Below are 22745 nucleotides of genomic sequence, written 5' to 3'. Positions count from 1 at the left end.
CTGGCTTTGTTTTCTCTTGACTTTGTAGAACTCTGTCTCCTTCAGAAGCAAATCTGACTTGGAGAGTGTGGCTCAGGGAGGTGGAACTGAGTGTGTGTTCTGTTGTTGAAGCGCACTGAGCCCTTACTTCCACTGTTTTCATGACCTGGACAGGAAGATGCGGAGAAAACACTGCCCTCACCCGTTAGCCTGCAAAGCAGTGTTAGCCGTTGTTTTCCAAGGGAATACAAAGGAGAGAAGAGTTCCATACTGCAGGATTGGCACCAGTAAGGGGCCCTGCTCCTTATCAGAAGCCTGAAATTGTCTAGGTTGTTTAGAAGCTGTGATTAATGTCGTGGGTAAAGAGTTTAATAACTGTTTTAAACATAAGAAGTGAGTGTAGTTCCTGCATGCTGTATTCCCCATGGACCGCTAAGCCCCTTGTTGCTCCTACACTCAGGTTCCTTATTCCTAGCCTATTCTGGCTGATCTAACATCTGCTGGTACTTCTTCCTTGACTCCTTCAGGTCTTCCATGAGGTTGAGCTGTCGTTTCCCCCTCCTACACCCATCCCTTTCTCTCAGTCCCCATGTCCCCAGCTTCATCCTTTCACCTTTGGAAATGGTGAGAAATAGCCTGGTCTACAGAACAAGTTCCAAGACAGCCAGAGCTACAGAGAAACCCTGTCTCAAAAAAACAAACAAACAAAAAACAAGCTGGGCGGTGGAGGCACTCGCCTTTAATCCCAGTACTTGGGATGCAGAGGCAGGTTGATCTCTGTGAGTTTGAGACCAAGCCTGGTCTACAAAGAGAGTTCCAGGATAGGCTCCAAAGCTACACAGGGAAAGAAACCCTGTTTTGAAAAACCAAAAAAAGAAAAAAAAAAGTGAAACGTAGTATCAGGCGCAGCATGCTGGGATTCAGCTGAACACAAAGCTGGGCGGTGCTTACTTGTTAATGAGGAAAGCTAGTGATTGTGTTGCTATTGGCATGATGTAGTTTAGGGACCAGGAGAGACAGATAAACCAATTCATGATGAGGAGATAAAAAGAATCTGGGAAGGTTTTTAGTCAGCAAGCAATCTTTGGAAGTCACAGTATCCCACTGTTTTACGTCAGAACATTTGGACTCAGGATGTTCTGTTTTCACTTTCTGTGTGGTATTGGGGTTGACCGAGGATCTTGTAGATGCTAGAAAGACACTGTGCTGTCCAGCTATATGCTCAACCTTGTGAGCAGGTGTAAAGTGAAGCCTTCCCGCCAGCCTGGTTCCAGAGCCGCATCAGTCCCAAATAAACACACAGGAGGCTATATTAATTATGAAGCTGTTGGCCTTGCTTGTTTCTTACTGGCTAGCTCTGACTTAAGTATTTATCCCATAATTGTTAATCTAAGTATTTTCTCTTACCGGAAAAGTTTCCGGGCTTCTTATCCCTATGGCGGTTACATCTTGATTCCCTGTGTTTCTCCTACCCAGAGTCCTCCTGGACTCCTAGTCCCACCTATCTTGCTTCCCTATTGGCCAACAGTGCTTTATTGACATATACACAGGAATTACCCCATCAAGCAGGTAAAGCTTCTTTCCCTGCCCCTAAATCATGACCCTTGCACTGCATTTGGGGGCTTGCTTAGTTCTTGTTTTCCATTTCCATACTAGAGTCCAGATTGGCCTCAAACTCACAATCTTCTTGACTTAGCCTCCTGATTGCTAGGATTACAGGTGTGTGCCATCATGTCTCTCCTAAAAAGCACTGGCAATAACTAGCCATCTTCTTATGAAAAGCCTTTTAAATGGTTGCTGGAGAAGCACCTTTCGAGGCTAACGAGAACCAAAGCCCAGTGTCCTCACTACTATCCACCTGAAATTGCGTGTCCAGAAAACCCCACACATGGCCTTCTAGAATAGAGCTTCTTGCTCTACCTGGGTCGGAATCCTGCAGTTCGGAGAGGGACTGAGGGTTTTGCACTTTTTAAGGAAGCTTCCAGACAATGCCGATAGCTGTTGAAAAATGTAACGTGCCGAGATGGCAAGTCTAGAGGGTCAAAAGAGTAAGGAACGGAGGTGGAGGCAGGCGGGGCTGCCGTGGGACTCAGCCTGGTGGCCTGGTGTACACTGAGACTGCCTTTGGTTACCTGCACAGCCAATCCCCACCCCAGAGGTGAAGGCACGCTCTCTTCTGTCTGTGTGGACAGGCACTCTGCTCTACATCTTGTTTACTTTTAATAATTTTTGCCAATGCTAATCAAAAACTAATAACCCAACTGAACTGACTCTTGGCCCTGCTCCTGGGAACAGCTAATTTTGTCAGTGATCTGCCTGGAAAATCCCTACCTCTCTCCCACCCCAGGATGTGAGTCTCCTGCTTGTCCAGGCCACCTATGATAAAGGTGTGCACCCACCCAGTTGAGTGATAAGAGGCCCTGGCCACTGAGTAACAGGAAGCCAAGTGGTTGGTGGTAGGAGGCGTTCCTTTTGGCATTTTGCCTAGATCCAACTAGTTTGTGTAGCTTTGAACTGCAGGAATGGTTTCTGAGTCCGTTGTTCTGCAGTGTAATCAGGACCTGGCAGAAAAAACGCACCCTTCACTCTTAAGATTCACATTAGAAATTCTTATAATTTGGAACTCTAGCTGTTGAATGACCTGCCTGTGAGCTGCAAAAGAGCCACAGCAGGAATGGAATGCAAATTTCTCTTCTGCTGGAGTGTTTTTCCTGATGATTTTCTTTGGATCTCTTAGTGGATGCTCTGGTAGACTTATTGCTGACGAGCATCAGAAAAGCAGTTTGTTGGTTGCTGAGACAGTTTCACACTATGCCTCAACTCATGGTCATCCTCTTATTTGGAGCCTCAGATGTTGGGTTTATACCCAGCCTGGCTCAGATAGGCAGTTTTTAAAAGCTTTTGTTTCTGAGTGTGTACATCCTATGCTGGAATGGTTCCCATCATCTGCCCGGGGAACTGTACTGTGGAATTCCCCTTGCAGAATGGACCGAAACAGTGGCTGTTTGCTGCATGAGATCTGTCTCTGTACGCACTGCAAAGCCTTGGCGAGGCCAGGCTGACAAAGAAGAGCTGATAAATGGTCTGGAAGTGCTTTTCTAACTTGAAGCTGAGTCATAGCTACCTGGAGGGAGGCTTGTTTAAATGCCCTTTTTAGATCGCTGGGCTCTGCATCCTTAGCGTTTCTGTTTCTGTATGATGTTGGGTGGGGCTTGACACTCTCTAGGTCCACTGTCCTGTCTACATCTTGAACTGCAGGTACACATCAGTGACGAGGGTGGTGGGCACGGGCTGCACTGTTGTACACTAGGGTGTACTGTTGTAACTAGGGAGTACAGTTGTACAGTAGGGTATACTGTGTGACTAGGGCATCCTGTTGTGCATTAGGGTGTACTGTTGTAACTTGTGTGGTGGGCATGTACTCATCATTACTCCTGTACTGTTGAATGATTGGACACATACTGTCAGTAGCTCCCAAGCTTACAGATTTGGCATTTTGTTGTTGTTTTTAAATATCAAGGCAGAAGTTCTCAACAATATCCAGTATACTATATGTCCCTATAAGTCCTCCTGGTTTATACTAAGAGTCAGTACAGACTCAGCCTTCTAGAGAAAGGACATGGGAAAACAGAATGGGGACAGCTGGGAGGAAATTGCTTCCCAGTCACCTTCCTATTATCATTTGAAGTTGGACTAAAGTTGAACTTTAAACACAGAACAAATTTGAGTTTCTAACAGCTGAGTTGGGGAAAGGAAAGGCAGGGTTTGGCTTGCCTGGCTTTTCCATGCCTTGGAATCCCTTAGGTGCGGTCTCACATGTCTAAGATCAGGTAATTGATTCTAGTTTGGTTTGCTAGCCCTTCTTTTGTTGAAGGTACTAATGGGTATCTCTGTTGATGCAGGTCTGGAATCTCACAGGAGGGGCAAGATGATCTCCATCTTGGTCTTAGTGACCTGCCCTCTGATGAGGAAGTCGTCAATAGTTCTGATGAAGATGATGTCAGCTCTGAGTCCAGTAAAGGAGAGCCAGACCCGCTGGAAGATAAACAGGTATATTTTGGCAATTAATTATTTCTGCTTTTGTTTTTCTTGGCCTGCCACTGTGCATGGGAATGCTATTTATCATACCGATAGGAAAACAAGAGTAACAAACCTATGAGTTAGCCTGGAAATGCTTTTCAAGTGTAAGTCTTATTCCTGCTGTAATATAGTACCTGTAATGGTATATATCCAACAGTGTATCACCTAAGGATTATTTCGTTTTTAGGAAATTATTTTACTAATGTCCACTGTCTTTTTATTTGTGCATGTATGTATGTGTATTTAAAATTACGTAGTTGTGTCTGGATCATGAATCTCTCTTAGGGATTGTTCCTGTCCCGCCACTAATTCTTACATTTCTTTGTTGTGGGTCTTGTTTGGTTTTGTTTTATGTGCATGGCTGTTTTGTCTGTATGTTCGTCTTAGATATCTTGGAGCTTGAGTTACAGACAGTTGTGAGCTGCTGTGTGGGTGCTGTGACTTTAACCTGGGTTTTTTGGAAGAACAGCCAGTGTTCTTAAACACTGAGCCAACTCTCTAGCTCATTGTTTTTTGTTTTTGAGACAGTGTAACCTAGTCTGGCATTGAATTATAGCAGTCTTTCTGCCTCAACCTTTTTAGTGCTGAGATTATAGGCATGAGCCACCACAGCCAGCGGAGTTCTCTTGAAGGGGCATTATATGCATTTGGGACTTGATCGCACCTTTAGAATTTTAAAAATAAGTTTATTGTGTGTGGGGTGGGGGAGAAAATTGGAGCGAGCATGCTTTTGGGCTGTGGTACACGTGTGGATGTCAGTATACAACTTGCAGGGGTCAGTCCTCTCCTACTGTGTGGCTTGCAGGTTCAAACTCAGGTTTTCAGGCTTATGGCAAGCGTCTTTAACCACTGAGCCATCTCACTGCCCTGATCCTGTCTTTTTAAGGTCAGGACAAAGATTGCTGTTTGTACTAGTTATTTCTCACATTGCTGTAGCAACATAACTGATAAGAAACAAACTTAAGGGAAGAAGGGTTATTTTGACCCTTGTGTCCCAGAAGTCATGGCAGTAGGAGCACGAGGCACAGAGTGCCTAATGCTGGTTCCCAGCTTGCTTTCCCCTTGTATTCAGTCCAGGACTCCAGCCCATGGCATGGTGCCACCTACCTACGGTCAGGGTGGGTCAGTCACCTAATGGAGGTCGTCTTAGCTAGGGTTACTACTGCTTCCATGAAACACTATGCCCAAAAGCAACTTAGGAAGGAAAGACTTTTTTGGTTTACATATCCAGAATCACAGTCCAATGAGGAAAGTCAAGTCAGGAACTCAAACTTGGAGGCAGGAGCTGCTGGGGAGACTATGGAGGAGGACTGTTTACTGGCTTGCTCAGCCTTTCCTATAGAACCCAAGACCACCAGCCCAGGGATGGCACCACCCGCAATGGCTTAGGCCCTCCCTCGGCAATCACTAATTAAGAAAATGTCATACAGGCTTGCTTACTGCCCATTTTTATGGAGGCATTTTCTCAGTTGAGGGTCCTTCCTCTCAGATGACTCTGGCTTGTGTCAAGTTGACATAAAGCCAGCCAGCACAAGGATATTCCTTCATAGCCTTCATAGCTGTGCCCCGAAGCTTGTCTCTTGTGTTGTTACAGATCCTGGCAAGTTGACAATGAGTGTTACTAATGTAGTAATCATTTTCTTAAAATAATCTAGTATGTATATATGTTATGTATTCATTGGGGTGTGTGTGTGTGTTTGGGAGACATGACGATTGCCCATACTTTCATAAAGGTTTGGGATATTTGATAGGGAAATTAATTGTACTATTTTAGTTTATTATAATCATCTGTATGTTTCATTTGAAATAACATTTCTTTGAATAAATATATTATGAAAGGGGAGAAAATTAGCATAGCAGCAATTCCTCATGCTGTATTGGAGTGTTACAGAATGGAATTTTAAAGGACCCTCACAATATAACAAACCAAGGAGGAAACCCCTGTCCCCCGAGTCCTCGGCATATTTTACTAATTATTATGCCTCTGCTTAACATGTTGTTGCTCTGTTTAAATATGCTCCTACCTTCTAATGAATGTCACAGCATGGCTATCTAAAATTGAGTCCCAGGGCTGGAAGCTGGCTCAGTAGCTCAGGTGCCCAGTACCCTCATAATGGTTCCCAACTGTCTATAACTCCAGTTCCAATGAATCTGATACCCTCTTCTGGTCTTATCTTATGGTGTATATACATACATGCAAGTAAAAAACACATAAACACATAAGTAAATATAAAAAAAATAGTTACCAACTATGGTTTTTGTAACTTGAAACTAATTACTTAATCTTTTTGGTTTAAAGAATGCCACTTTGTAAATGAAGACAAAATATTTCTTATAAATGATTTGATATATGAAAAAAGTTAGAGTATTATCCAGTTTGGGGTTCGAGCTCAATGATTTTGTTTTTTGCTGATGAGACTTAATTTCTGAACTGGGTATGGCAGCACACATTTGTAATTTTAACAGTTGGGGGGCTGAGGTAGGAGGATCGGCATGAGTTCAAGGCTGTCTGGGGTTAAATAGTAACTATCAGATTGGTGTAGGTTATAGAATAAGATAGTGTCTCAAGCAGATACCCCAGAGATTATCCACATGCATGCACGCACACGGTCTCAAAAAACCATCAGGCACTCCACACACACACATACCCCACCCCCTGCCTCGCAGGATTAAGTATCAGAGGAAGTTGTTGGAAATAGTCACTAAAACTTATTTAGGCAGGGGGTTCTGTAAAGCTCCTGAGAGCTGAGTGACTGTAAGATACATTTAGCAGTCTGAGGCGTTTGTGTGACTGGAATGGCATGCCCCTCTCTGCCGTATTCACACCTTTCACAATCTAGTTTGCAAGCTCGTTTTCTGTGTTGCTGTTTCTTGATACAGATCCTGCAGTATGTCAAGGTTACCCGTCAGGTCCCAGGTAGTGTCAGTGTTTGTTAGACATTAGCAGTGACCTTGGCCCTTGCTTTTGTGGTGTGCCCATCCCAATGGAGGAGGAAGAGGGACCAAACTCCATAAACAGGAAGAAGCTGAGAGTGTTTCCAGGCTGCGAAGGGAACATCACAGTGATGTGCTGGAAGCTGCAGTGACTACTTTGGCTGAAAGCCTCTGAGAAAGTGATATTTGACTAGAATTTAAATGAGTGCAAAGAGCCAGAGCCTGTGGAGAGCTTGAGAAGGAACATTCAGATGGTATTGTGTGAGAGCCATAATTAAAACCGAGCTTTACTCTCTTCCTTCCCCTGCCTCATGCTGTTTCTGGGCTGTTCTTTTCACTTGAACCTTGTCCACTTCCCTCTATACTGAAGTGGTGACCGCAGCTGTCTCCACATGGCACTGCGATCCGACTGCTGCACCGTGTAAAGGAAGGCCCCGCTGTGTTCCATGATTCTTTCCAGCATTGTGTTCTGTCACTGCCTGCTTCACCCCTGCATTTTGTGGTCAGTGGAGACGCTAAGTGTAGTAGGTCTTTCTCCGTCCGACTTTCTTTTGGCATCCCCACCCCCACATAATGACATGGAGAAGAGACTTACTATTAATTGTGAAAGCTTGACCTTTACCTTAGGCTTGTTCACAACCAGCTCTTATAACTAAACCAACCAGTTTCTATCAATCTACATGTGGCTCTTTACCTCTGCTCCATTCTGCATATCCGATTCTCTCTGTGTCTGGTTGGTGTCTCCTGTGTGCCTAGATTCAGTCCCTCAGTTCCTCTCTCTGCCCGGAAGTCCCACCTAATCTCTCCTGCCTACCTATTGGCTGTTCAGCTTTTTATTAAACCAACCACAGGGACACATCTTCACACAGTGTACAAATATCCCTCAACACCTAAGGTGCCTTCGTCTGTCTTTGTGCCTGCCTCTCTTTCCCTTTTGGGTCAGGTTACTATATGCCTGCTTGGTAAATCTTCATCTTTTCTTAACGCGTGGGTGTGGGTGTGTGCCATGTGCGTGACCGTGTGCATGTGCTAGCACACATTTGTAGAGCTCAGCACAGTTGGTGTGAGCCAGTTCTCTCCGCTCCTGTGTGGATTTCAGGGATTGGAATCCACTCTTTAGGTTTACTCGATAAGTACCTTTACACACTGAGACAGCTCACTGCTCCCTTCCCCCTTTAATGGGACTTCTTTTCACTTAATTGTGCACATGTAATATTTTTTTTTGCACCTTGTACCACTAGCATCAATAATAGGCGCACGCCTTTAATCCCAGCACTCGGGAGGCAGAGGCAGGCAGATCTCTGTGAGTTCGAGGCCAGGCTAGACCGACAGCCTCCAAAACAGAGAAACCCTGTCTCGTAAAAAACCAAAAAAAAAAAAAAATATCTTCCTTTAGAATGCATAGCTGCTCTGAGGAACTTGTATTGTGTCTTTTCATCTGGAACAACAGCAGAGGTAGACTATATTAGCTCCTCTTCTAGACAGCTGTTAACCTGACTAATTGTAGCCTAGTGAAGGTTTTTAAGGAGTGGTTTGTGGTTAGGAGAACACAATCTTTGGCGCCTTCCTTTACACGGTGCAGCAGTTGGATGTCCAGTGCCGTGTGGAGACAGCTGAGGTTACCACTTCAGTATAGATAGAAGCTGGACAAGAACAGGCCAGAAACAGCATGAGGCAGGGGTAGGGAGAGAGTAAAGCTCAATTTAAATTATGGCTCTCACACAATACTATTTCAAAATCTCAAGCTCTGTGATTTTGAACAACTTAATCCTTTAATCCTCTGTTTCCATCTCTGAAAAACAAAAAGAAGTAGACCATAGGGTTGATGTTGCCCTTATTTCAAGGATTGTTGTGATGGAATGATAGCACTGCTGTGAGCAGTGTCTTGTGGTGAAATTTTGTTTATGATATAACAAATAAAGCTTGACTGAAGTTCAGAGTGTGGAGCTAGCCATAGAGGCCAGGTAGTGGTGGCACACACTTTTAATCCCAGCAGCCACACTAGTTAGCCATAGAGTGGTGGTACAGACCTTTAATCCCAACACCCGGGAGACAGAGGCAAACAGATCTCTGTTAGTAACCACCCTGAGCTACAGGAAATTGATCCAGACTAAAAGAGAAACAGAACTCACACAAAGGTGATCCCAGCACTAGGGAGATGGAGATAGGAGTGGTAATGGCTGGGCAGAGGGAGGATTATAAAGTGGGAGAAGACAAGAGAGACATGCAGTCCTGGGCATTCTGAGGTTTGGTGGAGAGCAGAGCAATCTAGGATCACCCCTTCAGTGTGAGCATTGGTAGAGGTAAGAACCCTCTCTTGACTGGCCGCTTTGCGTCTCTGAACTTCAGCTTTAACCCCAATATCTGTCTCTGGGTTTTTCTTATTCGTGCTACAATGTCTGGCACAGAGTGAGTGCACAACAGATTTTTTAGTTATTCCTGGTTATGTACAGCAAGGGAAATCTCAAACATCTCATAGCCAGGATTCTGCCCATGAACGATTACTATCTCACGTGTGCCCTGTCTTTGCTGAGTAAGGAAGCAGTGCTCTTACATTCAGGGTACTGTTGTGCTTCCTTGGGGAAGACTGTGCTGCAGACTTAACTCTGCTATGCTGGATGGCCTTGAACAAATAGTCACTTTCAATCAGGTTCATTGGCACATGCCTGTAATCCCAGCCCCTGGGAGGCAAAGACAGCAGTGTTGACATGAGTTCAAAGCCAGCCTGTTCTACATAGGGAGTTCCAGGCCAGCCAGGACAGTGTAACTACACCCCAACTGAAAAATAGCAACAAAAGGATTGGTGAGAATGTGGAGGATTTAAAAGGTGAAGAAGGACTTTGAGAAATAGTTGCCATTCTTCAAAAGCTTAACCGTAGTCATCACGTGGCCCAGAAGTGCTTATCCAAGAGTAATGAAATATATATCTATGCAAAAGCTTGTATTTATGTCATCATTGTTCATAATTGAAGGGTCTCAGGTTCCGGGAGTTTAAGGGGCCACTAAGCTGGGTTGTTGGGAGCAATTAGTTGATTAGAAGAATTACTGATGCCATGAGGAGACAGACAGATAACAGCCTGGTGGGGGCTCTGAGGAGCGTGTATGCCCTTGTGACAGACAGCATCATGGGGCCCCTGAGGAGAGGAAATTAGGACCCCTGGCAAAGTGACCTGAGAAGGGGGGTGGCTTCACAGCACAAGCCTGCAGTCAGGCTCTCTGAGTCCTGGGGGGGAGGAGGGAGGGACGGGGACAGGATGTGTGGTCACCAGTACCCTCTTTGGTACAGACTTGCTCCCAGGTGAGATGATCAGGTCTGTTAGCTAGAGAGTCACAGTGACTTAGTAGAGCATCTGTCGGTATCTGAGAGGGGAATGGCTGCTGCAGACACTGTGGCCTGAGCAGCAGCTCGATTCTAGCACTACATTATCATAGTAGTGACCAAACAAGAGAATCTAAATGCTCATCAACTGAAAACTGAAAAGGTTAAAGTGTCATCTCTCTACACAGTGGAATAGCTTTTGGCCATAAGAAGGAATGGAGAGTGTCTAGTAACTGATGGCCACAGAGATTTTTGGAGAGATAAAGAAGTGTTCTGAATTTAGATTGGGATGATGGCTGGATAGCCCTGAATTCACTAAGAACCATTGAACTATTTAGAGAGTAAAAAAAAAAAATCACGTTTTATGGCATATAAAAACAGCTTGATGTCATGGTGTTTACCTTTAATCCCTGCACTTGGGAGGCAGAAAGAGGCAAAGCTCTGTGGGTCTGCGGCCAGGCAGGATCGGCAAGCGAGAAGCTGCCTCAAACAACACCAACAACCAAAACTTCCCACAGACTCTATCATGTGTACTGTCTTTGATTCATATGAAATGCAGGGATTTTAGAAAGACTGTGTAACCTGCTTGAAAACCCCTGATTTGGATTTTGTAATTACAGTCCGTTTCTGCTAACAAATTGGCTGCTACATCATTCACAGAAGCTAAATGGTATCCATAGAAGTTGTTTTGAGGAGAGTAATAGGCCACGGAAATCTTTATTAATTCCATTTGGAGATTCGTGTGTGTGTGTGTGTGTGTGTGTGTGTGTGTGTGTGGGTGGGTGGGTGGGTGGGTGGAGGGGGCAATGTTAAACAGGTATTTGTGTGTGAGCATGTACACATAGAGGCCAAGGGTTGTTGTCAGGTGGCTTCCTCTGTTTTCTTCCACCTGATGTTTTTCCATAGGAGCTCTTCCTGAGTCTGGGGCTCACCACTTCAGCAAGAGGAGTGTCTGCTGTCTTGCCCAGCTTTTTATGTTGGTACTGGGGATCTGAACTCATGTCCTTGTCCTTGTGTGACAAGCAGTTTACCCTTTGAGCCATCTCTCTAGCTTCCTTGGAAGTTGTTTAGATTTTAGTTCATTGTTTTTTCAGTTTGTAATAAATGTTTGTTTTCAAATGTGTTGGGCAAAGTGGCTCATACCCATTTAGCATTTGGAAGGCAGACAGGTGGATTCTTGCAATTTGAGGCCATCTTTTTCTACATAGTAAATCTCAAGCCAGCCAAGGCAATTTAGTGAAACTTAGTCTTAAGAAATTAATTTTAAAAAAGTGTATTCATTTTGTTTCTTTGTGGTTAGAAATTAATTCACTCTGTAGCTTCTCTGAATATTTATTTCTCTGTTCCTTTTCAAATATTCTGAAAGTGGCTCATGATTATTTCCTTGTGAAGAGACGGATGGTCTGGGAAGGACAATGCCCTGTAGGGTAACATCATGATATCACCTCACCTTCGACATAAAAATGATTAAGAGCTGTGTCTTGGGCAGATCTTCCTGTTAACATTCTCTTGCAAGTAGTACTCTTGTTATGATAGGGAAGACCTCTTAGGTAGTATTAAACTCACTGGGGAAATGTCATTGGACATCACTGGTACTGAGCAACTAGGAAATGAAGAGAACACTCTTAAGAATTTACAAGCTGGACTGTTAGCAAAGGATCAGAGCATATCACTGCATTTCAGGTCAAAGGTTCTGTTTGGAATTTGTGTGACTTATTTTATGACCTTTGACAATGTGTTTGCATTTGTCTGTGGCTAGTGTTTTGACTTGCATACACTTTGCTTTGGGGAGATGTTATTTAAGAGGCAGTCTGCTTTGAAATGTGATGCAGTTTCATTAGCTGAGAAGTCTGAGATGCCAAACACAGCCTCTTGTGGTCTTACAGGGTGTTTCCATCGTTGTTTGGCTGGGTCTGTATCAGTGACTGTTCTTTCTTGGGAAGAATATAGAACTTTTAATATTTGTTGTCTTCAAATTTTTCCTACCTTCAAATGACTACAACCCATTGATCTCTATTCTAATAGCATGCCTTTATTTAACTCTACAATTTCCTAGCTTAAAAGGAAAAACAGAGGCCTGGAGAGATGGCTTAGCAGTACAGAGCCGGCACTGCTTGCTCCTGTAGAAGATGGGAGTTGGGTTCCTAGCAGGTACTCAGAACCATATCAGGTTGCTCACAACTGAAGCTTTGGCCTCTGTGAGCATCTATAATCACATGTGGGTGTGCGCACGCACACACACACACACACACACACACACACACACACACACCCCACACACACCATTAAAATAAATCTTAGGTGGAGCAAATGGTGGCAAATGCCTTTAATCTCAGCACTTGAAAGGCAGAAGCAGGCAGTAATCTGAATTAGAAGTTATTATGGTCTATGTAGTGATTTTCAGGCCATATATAGTAAGACTGTGACTTAAAAAATTAAAGTAAGGGGCTGTAGAGACGGCGCGGTGGTTAAGAGCACCTTTTTTGTTCTTGCAGAGGACCCAGGTTCAGTTTGTAGCTCTTACATAGTGGTTCACAAACACCTGTAACTCCAGTCTCCTCTCTGACCTCTGCAGGCACAGGGTACACATACAGTGCATATACATGCTCACAGGCAAAATATACACACCCCAAAATAGTTCTAAAAATAAAACACATCATAAAGACAAAATATATAACTGTAGATTCCTAGATTAAATTCCACTATACTTTATTGTATGTGCCACATTATTAATGATATTCGATGCTATATGGAAAACAATATATTTATTTACCAGAGAGAGAGAGTCGCACAAACCAGGAGTTAGAAGCTTGGCTGGCTTCCAGGAGAAAAGGGAGGTTCCTTTTTACTTCGCTTCCTTTTATATCTACCTGTGTCAGTTTACATGTCCCCGCCCTCATGGGCGGATAGCTTTGTGGGGTTCACTCCTACACCACAGATTTTGAGTTTGAGTTTGTATTTAATGTTATATGACATATCAAACAATGTACTCTAGTGTTAGGTTCATTCTTTATGGAACATTTGCATGTCATCCTTGAGCAGGGGCCACACTAATCTTCTCTGTATTGTTCTAATTTTAGTGTTTGTGCTGCTGAAGCGAGCACTGGCCCGAGGTTCTAAGAAAGTGGCAGCCACTTGTACACATTTACTTGTTCATTAGTTTTCATTGAGCAGTGGATTAGGCACTATGCTTATGTTTAGAGGGATACAAAAGTAATTAGGTAGACTAGAGAGAATTAAGAGATTTGAACAGATAGTGATAATGCACTAGGTGTCTTATAAATAATATGTGAACAAGAGAGTAATCTTGTCCTTTGAAGGTAACAGAAGAAGGTATGGCAGCCTTCATGAAGGGAAAACCTGTGACTGTCATCTTAAAAACTGAACATGGCAGCCAGAAATCCCAGGAATGAAAGATGGTCTTCAGAAGGGAATTCGAAAAGCAAAGGAAGGTGTATAGAAAGAGACAGAAACGGGCAGAGCTCATATGGAATTGCCAGGTAGTTCCAGTTGGCTGGAGTCAAGTGAGGGGTGTGGAAGAGAAAAAGCAGAATTAGTGGCAGTGTTGTGAAATAGCTTGTCTTTCTCTTGACCTCCTACAGTTGTTGAGTCAAGCAGTTCCTATGCCACGTGCTCCTGCCTTGAGGTACTGTGCTGCCTCAGGCCCAAAGCAATACAGAGACCACTGACTGAAATCCCTGAAAACCATGAACCCAGTTAGACTTCTTCTAAGTTATTTATCTAGGGCATTTGGTCCAGTGACAGAAATCTATCACACATTAAGGAAAGGATCAGCTAAGCATTAAGGAAATACTCAGAAGGATAAATTAGCGGGTTTTGTTGATTCAAAGGGTGGCACTGTCAAAGAGAAATTCAGGTTTCTGGCATTGATGTGTGGGCAGTAGGAAGAAGGACGCTCTCACTTCCTCTGCAGATTCCCTGTCTCAGTCAGCTGAAGTGAGCCGAATAGGCACACCAACTAGAGAAAAGGCACCTTTGTTAGCATGTGTGGGAGCCACACAGAGGAGGGCCTTACAGTTCATAGGGAAGCGAAGGTGGGGGAGATTGTAGTGTGAACTCTGGTTGTTGCTGTGTAGATCAAGTCTCTCTTCGGGTGGCAATCCTCAGAAGAAAAGGAGAGGGTTATAATTAGCTCAGTAGGCTGAGACTTTCTCATATTTTCTTTGAGTTAGCCTTCCCTGGCTAAGGGAGTTTGGGGGAGGAAATACAAGACAATTAATTGTACTTATTTTGGATGAACTTTCTTGAGTTAGATGACCAGATCTCACAGAGAACCTTCTCTCTGCTGGGAACCAGGAACAGTCGGGGAGCCTCAAAGCCTAAGGCAGCGCGCATGGGTCTATGCTCTTGTGGTCAGCCAGTCTGAGTATCATGCTGGAAGGTATGTGTGAATGTTTATAGTGACTGAAGGACATCAGAGGCACTTTTCTGTGTGAAGCCTTTCTGGTTCTACATTCTGCCCTAGTGTGGTCTCCTGAGATGCTTAGCAGGTTCAGAGTTGTGATAGCTTGTGGTTTTATTCCCTTTGTTCACTTCTTGAAGATTGCGGCCATTTCTTTTTACTTTTTTCTAGTTATACAAAATTATGTGTTTCATTATATTTACACACACACACTCACTCACACACACACACCCTTGTACTTTGTTTATATTTGCCTGCCCTTTCCTGGGCTGTTTTTATCATCCCTTCTTCAAATGCTCATACTCCATCCCAGATGTATGTTTTAAAGTTTTGAAAGAGTTACTGTGAATCTGAACTGTAAGATGTGCTTCTGATTCTGGTGATCAGTAATGTCAAACCCAGCCTCAGAGCAGTTGATTGGCTGCAGCAGAGCTGTTCCCTATACTGATTTTGCTATCAATCGTCAGCAAGGTCAAGTAGTAGCTTCACTAGGAGGATGGCATGAAGATGCTACTGACCCCTTCCTCATGGAAACAAGCCCCGGATAACAAGGACAAGAGATACGGGCTGGTGTGAAAACAGGTGCTTGCCATCAAGCTACCAGGCTCCATGACCTGAAGTTAATCCAGGAGACCCACATGGTAGAAGGAGAGGACCAACTCCTGCTGGCTGCCCTCTGACCCTCATGTTCTTTCTCTGTCTCTGTCTTTGTCTCTTTCTCTGTCTCTCTCTCTCTCTCTCACACACACACACACATACACGAGAGAGAGAGAGAGAGAGAGAGAGAGAGAGAGAGAGAGAGAGAGAGAGGCCCAGCATCTCCACATCTTGCCAACACCCACCTGATTTTATATTTCATGACTGTGTCTCACTAGATAGTCCAGGATGGCATATAGTTCAACATTGTTCTATTTCAGCTTCCTGCGTTCTGATGCGACTTGATTCTTTGTTGTTTGTTTGTTTGTGGACAGGATCTCACTGTGTAGCCTGGTAGGTCTCCATTTCCTGATCCTCCTACCTTACAAGTTTGTGCCACTATGCCTGCCTTGATTGATGTATTTGATTATAGCCATTCTGTATGTGTGAGGTCTTGTCTCATTGTAGTTTTAACATAACCATATCAAGACCTTTTCACGTACTTGCTGACTCTTATGTCTGCTCACATCTGTTCTCATTTTTGCTTGAGTTAGCAGAGGTTTCCTTATTTTTATTTTATGTGTGTTTCTGTGTACCACATACATGCCTGGTACCTGAAGAGGTCATTAGATCGCTTGGAAATATAGTTATGGATGGTTGTGAGACAATATGTAGGTGCTGGGAACCGAACCTGTGTCTTCTGTAAGAGTAACAAGTGCTCTTTAGCTGATGAGTGTATGTGCGCACTGAGAGCGTATTCTGGGGACTAGTCCTTTTCCAGAGTTATGATGCATAAACAAGTTTTCTAGTCTGTACTTTCATCATTTGCTGTGGTAGAAGCATGCTGTCTGCCTAGTGATGGTATATCTTCATTATTATGGAGGGTCCCACTCTACAGAGTTCTGGCTGATTCAGGCTCAGTAGAGCAAGGCTCTGAGGAGAATAGACCCCCCAGTGCTAGGATAGTACTAAGAGGAGGAAAGGAAATAAAAGGAAATGCCAAAATAATTATACCATAAAAGAAAGATTTATTTTATATGGATGAGTGTTTTGCTTGACGCCTGTACAACCAACAAGGACACTGGATCTCCTGGAAATAGTCTTACAGATGGCTGTGGGCTGCCATGTGGGTACTGGGAATTAAACCAATTCTGTGCAAGAACAGCAAGTGTTGTTTCAGACTGGGTCTTTCTATGTAGCCTTGACCGTCCTGGAGCTCTTCATGTAGACTAGGTTGTGACTCACAGAGATCTGCCTGTCTCTGCCTCCTGCCTCCTGGGATTAGAGGCGTGTGCCATTATACCTGGCCAGCTAGTGCTTTTTACTGCTGAGCCATCTCTCTAGTCCATACCTTCTTGATTTTGGGTTTTGTATATGTGGGGTGGGTGGGAGCAGTGCTAGGGATCAAATGCAGGGTCTCAAACTCTCTGTGCATCACTGAACTATAGCCATTTAATGAATTTCTAATTAAAAATATGTATTACACTTCATGAGTATTAACCTTATAGTTAGGGATGGTAGGAAGGAATGTGGTTATTAGAAAAGCATTGATTTGTTAAGTATATCGGTTATTCATGTGTACATGTGTGCAAACACGTATGCAGTTCCTTCCCATTAGTGCATGACTGAGATCTGTCTGCAAGGTCAGATTGTGCCTCCTGAGGAATGTTAGCCTTGTCTCTGTCCTTTGTTTAAAAAATGTAGTAGAAGGTGAATGGTTGGAGTCGAAAACAAAACTTATGCAACCTATTAGTCTTAATCATTCAAGAACCCACTTTAGAAAAGTGGGTGTCAATGGGGGCAGAAGTCCAATCTCTTTAGTAACAGAATTTGAGAGCAGAGGACAAGGAGAACGATAAAACATACTATACTAATTAGACTGCATTTTTATGTACTCTGAATGAGTAGTCAGTTGTCTTAGTTTGGTGTCTGTTGCTGTGATAAATAGCATAACCAAAAACAAGGTGGGAAAGGGAAGGGTTTATTTAGCTTACAGGATACTGTCCACCATTGAGGGAAGCCAAAGCTCTGATATTCAAGGTAGGAACCTGGAGGCAGAAACTGAGGCACACCACAAGGCAATGCTACTTACTGGCTTGGTTCCAGCCTCACAGTGGGCTGTCTTTTCTAATGCCCATGATTACCTGTCCAAGGAGAGCACTGCCCACAGTGGGCTGAGCTCTTCTACCTAGATTAGCAATCCGGGGAATGCTCCACAGACATTATCACAGGCTTAGACCCAATTTCTCAATGAGGTGCCCTCTTCTCAAGTATTTTGCCAGGCAAAATTAACCATCCCATTTGCCATTTAAATATTCTTTTCATAAATAGTTGGGCTAGAGCCTTCTCTGAATATTTTTGGCAGAACAGTCTATATCAGTAGAAGTGTTTCTTGGTATTGCATGCAAACTTTTCTGTAATAAAAGAAAACATGGGCCGGGCGTTGGTGGCGCACGCCTTTAATTCCAGCACTCGGGAGGCAGAGACGGGTGGATCTTTGTGAGTTCGAGGCCAGCCTGGCCTACAAAGCGAGTTCCAGGACAGCTTCCAAGACTGTCTCGAAAAAAAAAAAAAAAGAAAAAGAAAAAGAAAAAAGAAAACACGGAAGAGACAAATACAAGGAAACTGCGAGATTAGTGGTTACCGTCACAGCCATCTGTAATCCCAGCACTCAGGAAGTAAAGGCAAGAGGGTCAGGAGTTTAAGTTCAGTCTCTGCCACACAACAACTTTGAGTCCAGCCAGTTAATTACATTGGGTGTGTGTTTAGCAAGGAATGTTGGCAAGATGTGTCAAGGTTACAACAGAAGTTGAAAATGATGCACTATTTTAATACAATAATTTCTAATTTTATATAGCGTGTGTGTGTGTGTGTGTGTGTGTGTGTGTACACATGTGTGTATTTGTCTATGGAGACCCAAGATGTCAGATGTCTTTCTTAATTGCTCTTCACCTATCTGGGGGAATGGTCTTTCACTGAACCTGCTTTGTGCTAAGTATTATAGCTAGACAGGTTCCATGGAGCCGTCTGCCTGTCCTGTGATACAAAGATACAGTACTTTATAGGTTAATAATTGGAACTCTGGATTTTTTTTTCAGTTCACTCCATTTTCAGGTGTATTGCAGAGGATCAAACCCAGGGCCTCAAGCATGCTAGGCAAGCACTCTTATATTGAGCGTAAGCCCCACCCTCAACTCCTCCAGTGATCAACTTTCAATGTCTGCAGTCAGTCTTCTGCTCTTAGTGTATATGTTTTCTATATTTATCCCTATGGTTACAACTAATGTTTGTGATATAATGATCTCAACAGCAATTTTTTCATGAATATGAAAATAAGTATTCCCCCACCCCCCGGATTTCTAACTTACATGGACACAGACATGACTACAATTCAAACAAGAAATTTCCAGGAATGGATGAGTGACTCAGTGGTTAAGAGTGTTTGCTGGTCTTTTAGAGAACATGGTAGCTTACCACTATTTCTTGACAGTTCCAGGCGATCCAATGCCATTTTCTGTCCTCCAGTGGCTCCTACATCTGCTTGATTCACACATGCTCACATATAACACATTAAAATAAGCAAGTAAATACATACATATATGCCCAGATTCTGGGGGTCTGAGTATGTAAACTCCTTGGCAGAACTCTTACCTAGCATGTGCAGTATCTCTTAGATCAGTCCTTAGTACTGTAATAAACAAATAGAATTCAGAGTCTAAACACATTGAAGAACATTTAGAACAAAATCTAAACGTATTGAGGTGTGGTTGTGCCTATATTTCATGACCTCAGGAGGCTGACAGAGGAATATGAACATATACATCTAAACATACTGAGGTGTGATTGTGCCTGTAATCCCTGACCTCAGGAGACTGAGATAGGAAGACTGTGAGTTGTGGCCAGCCTGGGCTATGACAAAACCCTATCTCAAAATGAAGCAAAATAAATTGACATGAATATTTAAGAATGATTACCCGGTTTACTCATTCATTCACTTACCTATGCTTAGGTAAGTGAATAAAAGGACTCTAAAGTATGTACAGAATACAAGCAGTCACACATTTGAAATATCATTAAAATGTATTCTCCCAGAGAGTTGACTCATTTTAAAACTGCATTTATTTTATATATTTGTTTTGACATGGAACCATGTGAAAACGAATTCAAGAACTAAGAAAGGGCTTGGGTGTAGTTCAGTGGTAGAGCACTTGCCTAGCACGCTGAAGGCACCCCTGTTTGGATACGTAACACCTCAAAAAGTTAAACAAGATGAAGAACTAAGATAACACCCTGAACTGTCACAGTGCTAAGAAGACCTGCTAGGATGGCACATCATTTCCGCATAGAGGAGGTTACTTCTGAGAGACACGGCTTTAACACATCCCCCTCCCAGTGGCGGTCTGTTAATGAATGACTAGTGGATTGCCATGGTGACGGTTTATGCATTTCCTTGCCCAGTAGTTCTTGAGGCAGCACAAAATAACTGCCTCTGTGCTGCCAGCGCTGGAAAGAATGCAAACAACAGAGCAACAAGAATAGAAAAAATCTTTACAAAATGGAGCCTGGCATTTTTCCTTTTCATAGTAGCAGAAATTGCTCTTTAGTTTTAATGTGTGTGTGTGTGTGTGTGTGTGTGTGTGTGTGTGTGTATGTGTGTGTGTGTACTCATAGGTGTTTTCTTTGCAGGATATGACATTTCCATGTTTAACCTTTGATGCTGATTGATTGATTGATTGATTGATTGATTGATTGATTGGGGGATCTCAATACGTAGTCCTTGCTGGCCTGGAACTCACTGCGTAGACTTGACTGGCCTCAATCTTGCAGAGATATATCTATCTCTAAGTACTAAGATTTAAAGTGTGTGTCCCCCAACCCCATTCCTGATTTTTCTCAGCTACTTCTGTATCATGATTTATCATCTTATTTAATTCCCCATGTTTGCTTTTGAGGTATTATGTAGTATGGATTGTGTGCTTATAGAAAACATAGGATCAGGGCTAAAATGCATGTCTAACCAGCTTGTAGCTGAGCCCATATTTTATGAATTCATGATTTCTCAATGTACTCTTTATCTTCAGGATGAAGATACAGGGATGAAAAGCAAAGTTCATCATATTGCCAAGGAGATCATGAGCTCAGAGAAAGTGTAGGTATCAAGTTAGCAGTTCAGAAGCTGTTCTTCCCAGTTGGCTTATTAAAACATTTTTATTGCTTTTTTTTACAGGTTTGTGGATGTGTTAAAACTTTTGCATATTGTAAGTATCTACTAATATTTTTCAAAAATCTAAAATTGTTCCCAGTCCTGCCCTTTTCCTACCCTAAAGGTTCTTAGCACAGCTAACAAGTAAATTATACCTATGTGTTCTCTAATGCTTCGTTGTAGGCAGAGTTTCTCTGTGTCTTGGCAGGCATTTCCCAAATAACCACTCAGAGTCTTAATATTAATTGTAAATGCTTGGCCAATAGCTCAGGCTTATTACTAACTAGTTCTTACAAATTAAGTCTACCTATTTCAATTAATCTATGTTTTGCCATGTGGCTCGTGGCTTTACCTATCCTCCAGTGTGTCTTGTTCACTTTGAGTCTCCTGGCGACTCCTCTGACTCTGCCTTTCTTCATCCCAGCATCCTTAGTTTGGTTAACCCTCCTATATTTCTTGCCTAGATATCAGATATTTTGGTTTTTATTAAACCAATTCGGGTGGCAAATCTTTACAGTGTACAAAAGGATTATTCCACAGCACTTGGTTATATTTTAAATTTATAATAGTTCTTTATATACTTGTATATCTATGAATTTATATATATATATATATTAGACATTTTACAAGTTGTATCTCATTTACATCCAGATATACCGAGATGGTTTCTGAAAACATGTCTTCAGCAGTTTCCATCTATTCATAATAAATGAGCTGTGACAGCTGCTGCTGCTGCTTCCTCCTTTTCCCCTTCCTCTTTTTCCTCTTTTTGCTCCACTTCCTCCTTTTCCTAGTTTTCCTCCCCTTCTTCCTCTTCTCTCTCTTTTTTTTCACCCAAACTATACCCCCAGCACCCTTAATGATGACGTATCTTTTGGGGGTATTTCTTCTCTAAACAGTTCCCAGAAACACAGACACTTGAGATAGCCATTTTTATAGCTAACTTTTAAAGTAATTGTCAGTTTGAGCAGACCTGTTAGGAAATAGGTACCTGTACGTTTCTGGCTACATTTCTCTTCTTTTGTCCTTGTAAGTTTTTACAAGATTCCATATACATTGGCAGTTAAAGTGCTTTTAGTGTTACTCTGTTTTGTTTTGTTTTGTTTTTTGTTTTTGTTTTTGGTTTTTGGTTTTACGAGACAGGGTTTCTCTGTACTGTTTTGGAGGCTTCTGTTTTGGTTTTATTTTGGCAGTATATCCTAAATATCCATCGCATGTATACCACTAAGTGCTCAAGTCCAATAGCTCTTTTAGCTAAAGACATACCTTCCCTGGGGAATTTGGTAGTGTGTGTCTGTCTCTGCTTGCCTGTCTTCCTCTCTCTCTTCCTGTTTCTGTTATTCCTCTAGCCCTCTCCTTCCCTCATTCTCTTACCCTCTTTCACCACCTCTGTCTTTCTCCCCCCTTCTCTTTGAAATAGTCCATCCCTGCCTCAGCCTCCAGACTGCCAACTACAGTGTTGAGTCACCACACCGGACAGCAATCTGATAGGATAATTCTAGTTTCATTCTGTTGTTGTGATAAAACACTGGGAGCAAAAGCAGCGTGGCGAGGAAAGGGTTTCTTTGGCCTACACTTCTAGTTTAAAGTCCATCACTGGGGGAAGTCAGGGCAGGATCTCCAGGTAGGACCCATGGAGGAACATGGTTTACTTGCTCCCAATCCAGCTCATGTTCAGCTAGCTTTCTTCTGCAACCCACACCCACTTGCCTAGGGATGGTGCTGCCCATGGTAGGCTTCACCTTCTTCAGTCAATCATGAGGCAAGACATGGCCACTGGCCAACTGATCAGGCAGTCCCTTAATGAAGGTTTCTTTGTCCCAGGTGACTCTAGGTTGTGTCAAGTTGACAACAAAGCTAACCAGCACAGAGACTCTCAATAAACCCAGGAAGCTGGACACAAGGCCATCTAGACATGCTGATATCTAAACCCAGGAAACTAAGCCCAAGACCCCCTGGTTATACTGTTATCTAACCCAGGAAGCTAGACCCAAGCCCCTCTGCTCATACTGATATCTAATGCCAAATAGAATGTAGGGTTCTTGTTTTTTGTTTTTTCAAGACAGTTTCTCTGTGTAGCACTGACAGTCCGGGATCCTGCTCTGTAGACCATGCTGGCCTTGAGATCCACCTGTCTCTGCCTCCTGAGTGCTGGGATTAAAAATGTGTAC

At 43.0% G+C, this 22745-nt stretch overlaps 1 protein-coding gene and 1 non-coding gene across 2 annotated transcripts in view; one reads left to right on the top strand and one right to left on the bottom strand.

Moving 5' to 3' along the window:
• Nucleotides 1–22745, top strand: part of Fgd6 (FYVE, RhoGEF and PH domain containing 6) — a 114997-nt gene that overhangs the window by 35418 nt on the left and 56834 nt on the right. The window contains 3 exon segments of the mRNA XM_040755020.1: nt 3882–4029; nt 20453–20520; nt 20599–20629. Coding sequence (XP_040610954.1) covers nt 3882–4029; nt 20453–20520; nt 20599–20629 — 247 coding nt within the window.
• On the bottom strand, nt 13310–13416 carry LOC121143424. The gene has a single exon (XR_005880613.1). It is a non-coding gene; the product is annotated as a U6 spliceosomal RNA (small nuclear RNA).

This window comes from Mesocricetus auratus, unplaced genomic scaffold, assembly GCF_017639785.1.
Source record: "Mesocricetus auratus isolate SY011 unplaced genomic scaffold, BCM_Maur_2.0 Super-Scaffold_100011, whole genome shotgun sequence".
Taxonomy (NCBI): domain Eukaryota; kingdom Metazoa; phylum Chordata; class Mammalia; order Rodentia; family Cricetidae; genus Mesocricetus; species Mesocricetus auratus.
This window is presented reverse-complemented; position numbering and strand designations above follow the sequence as displayed.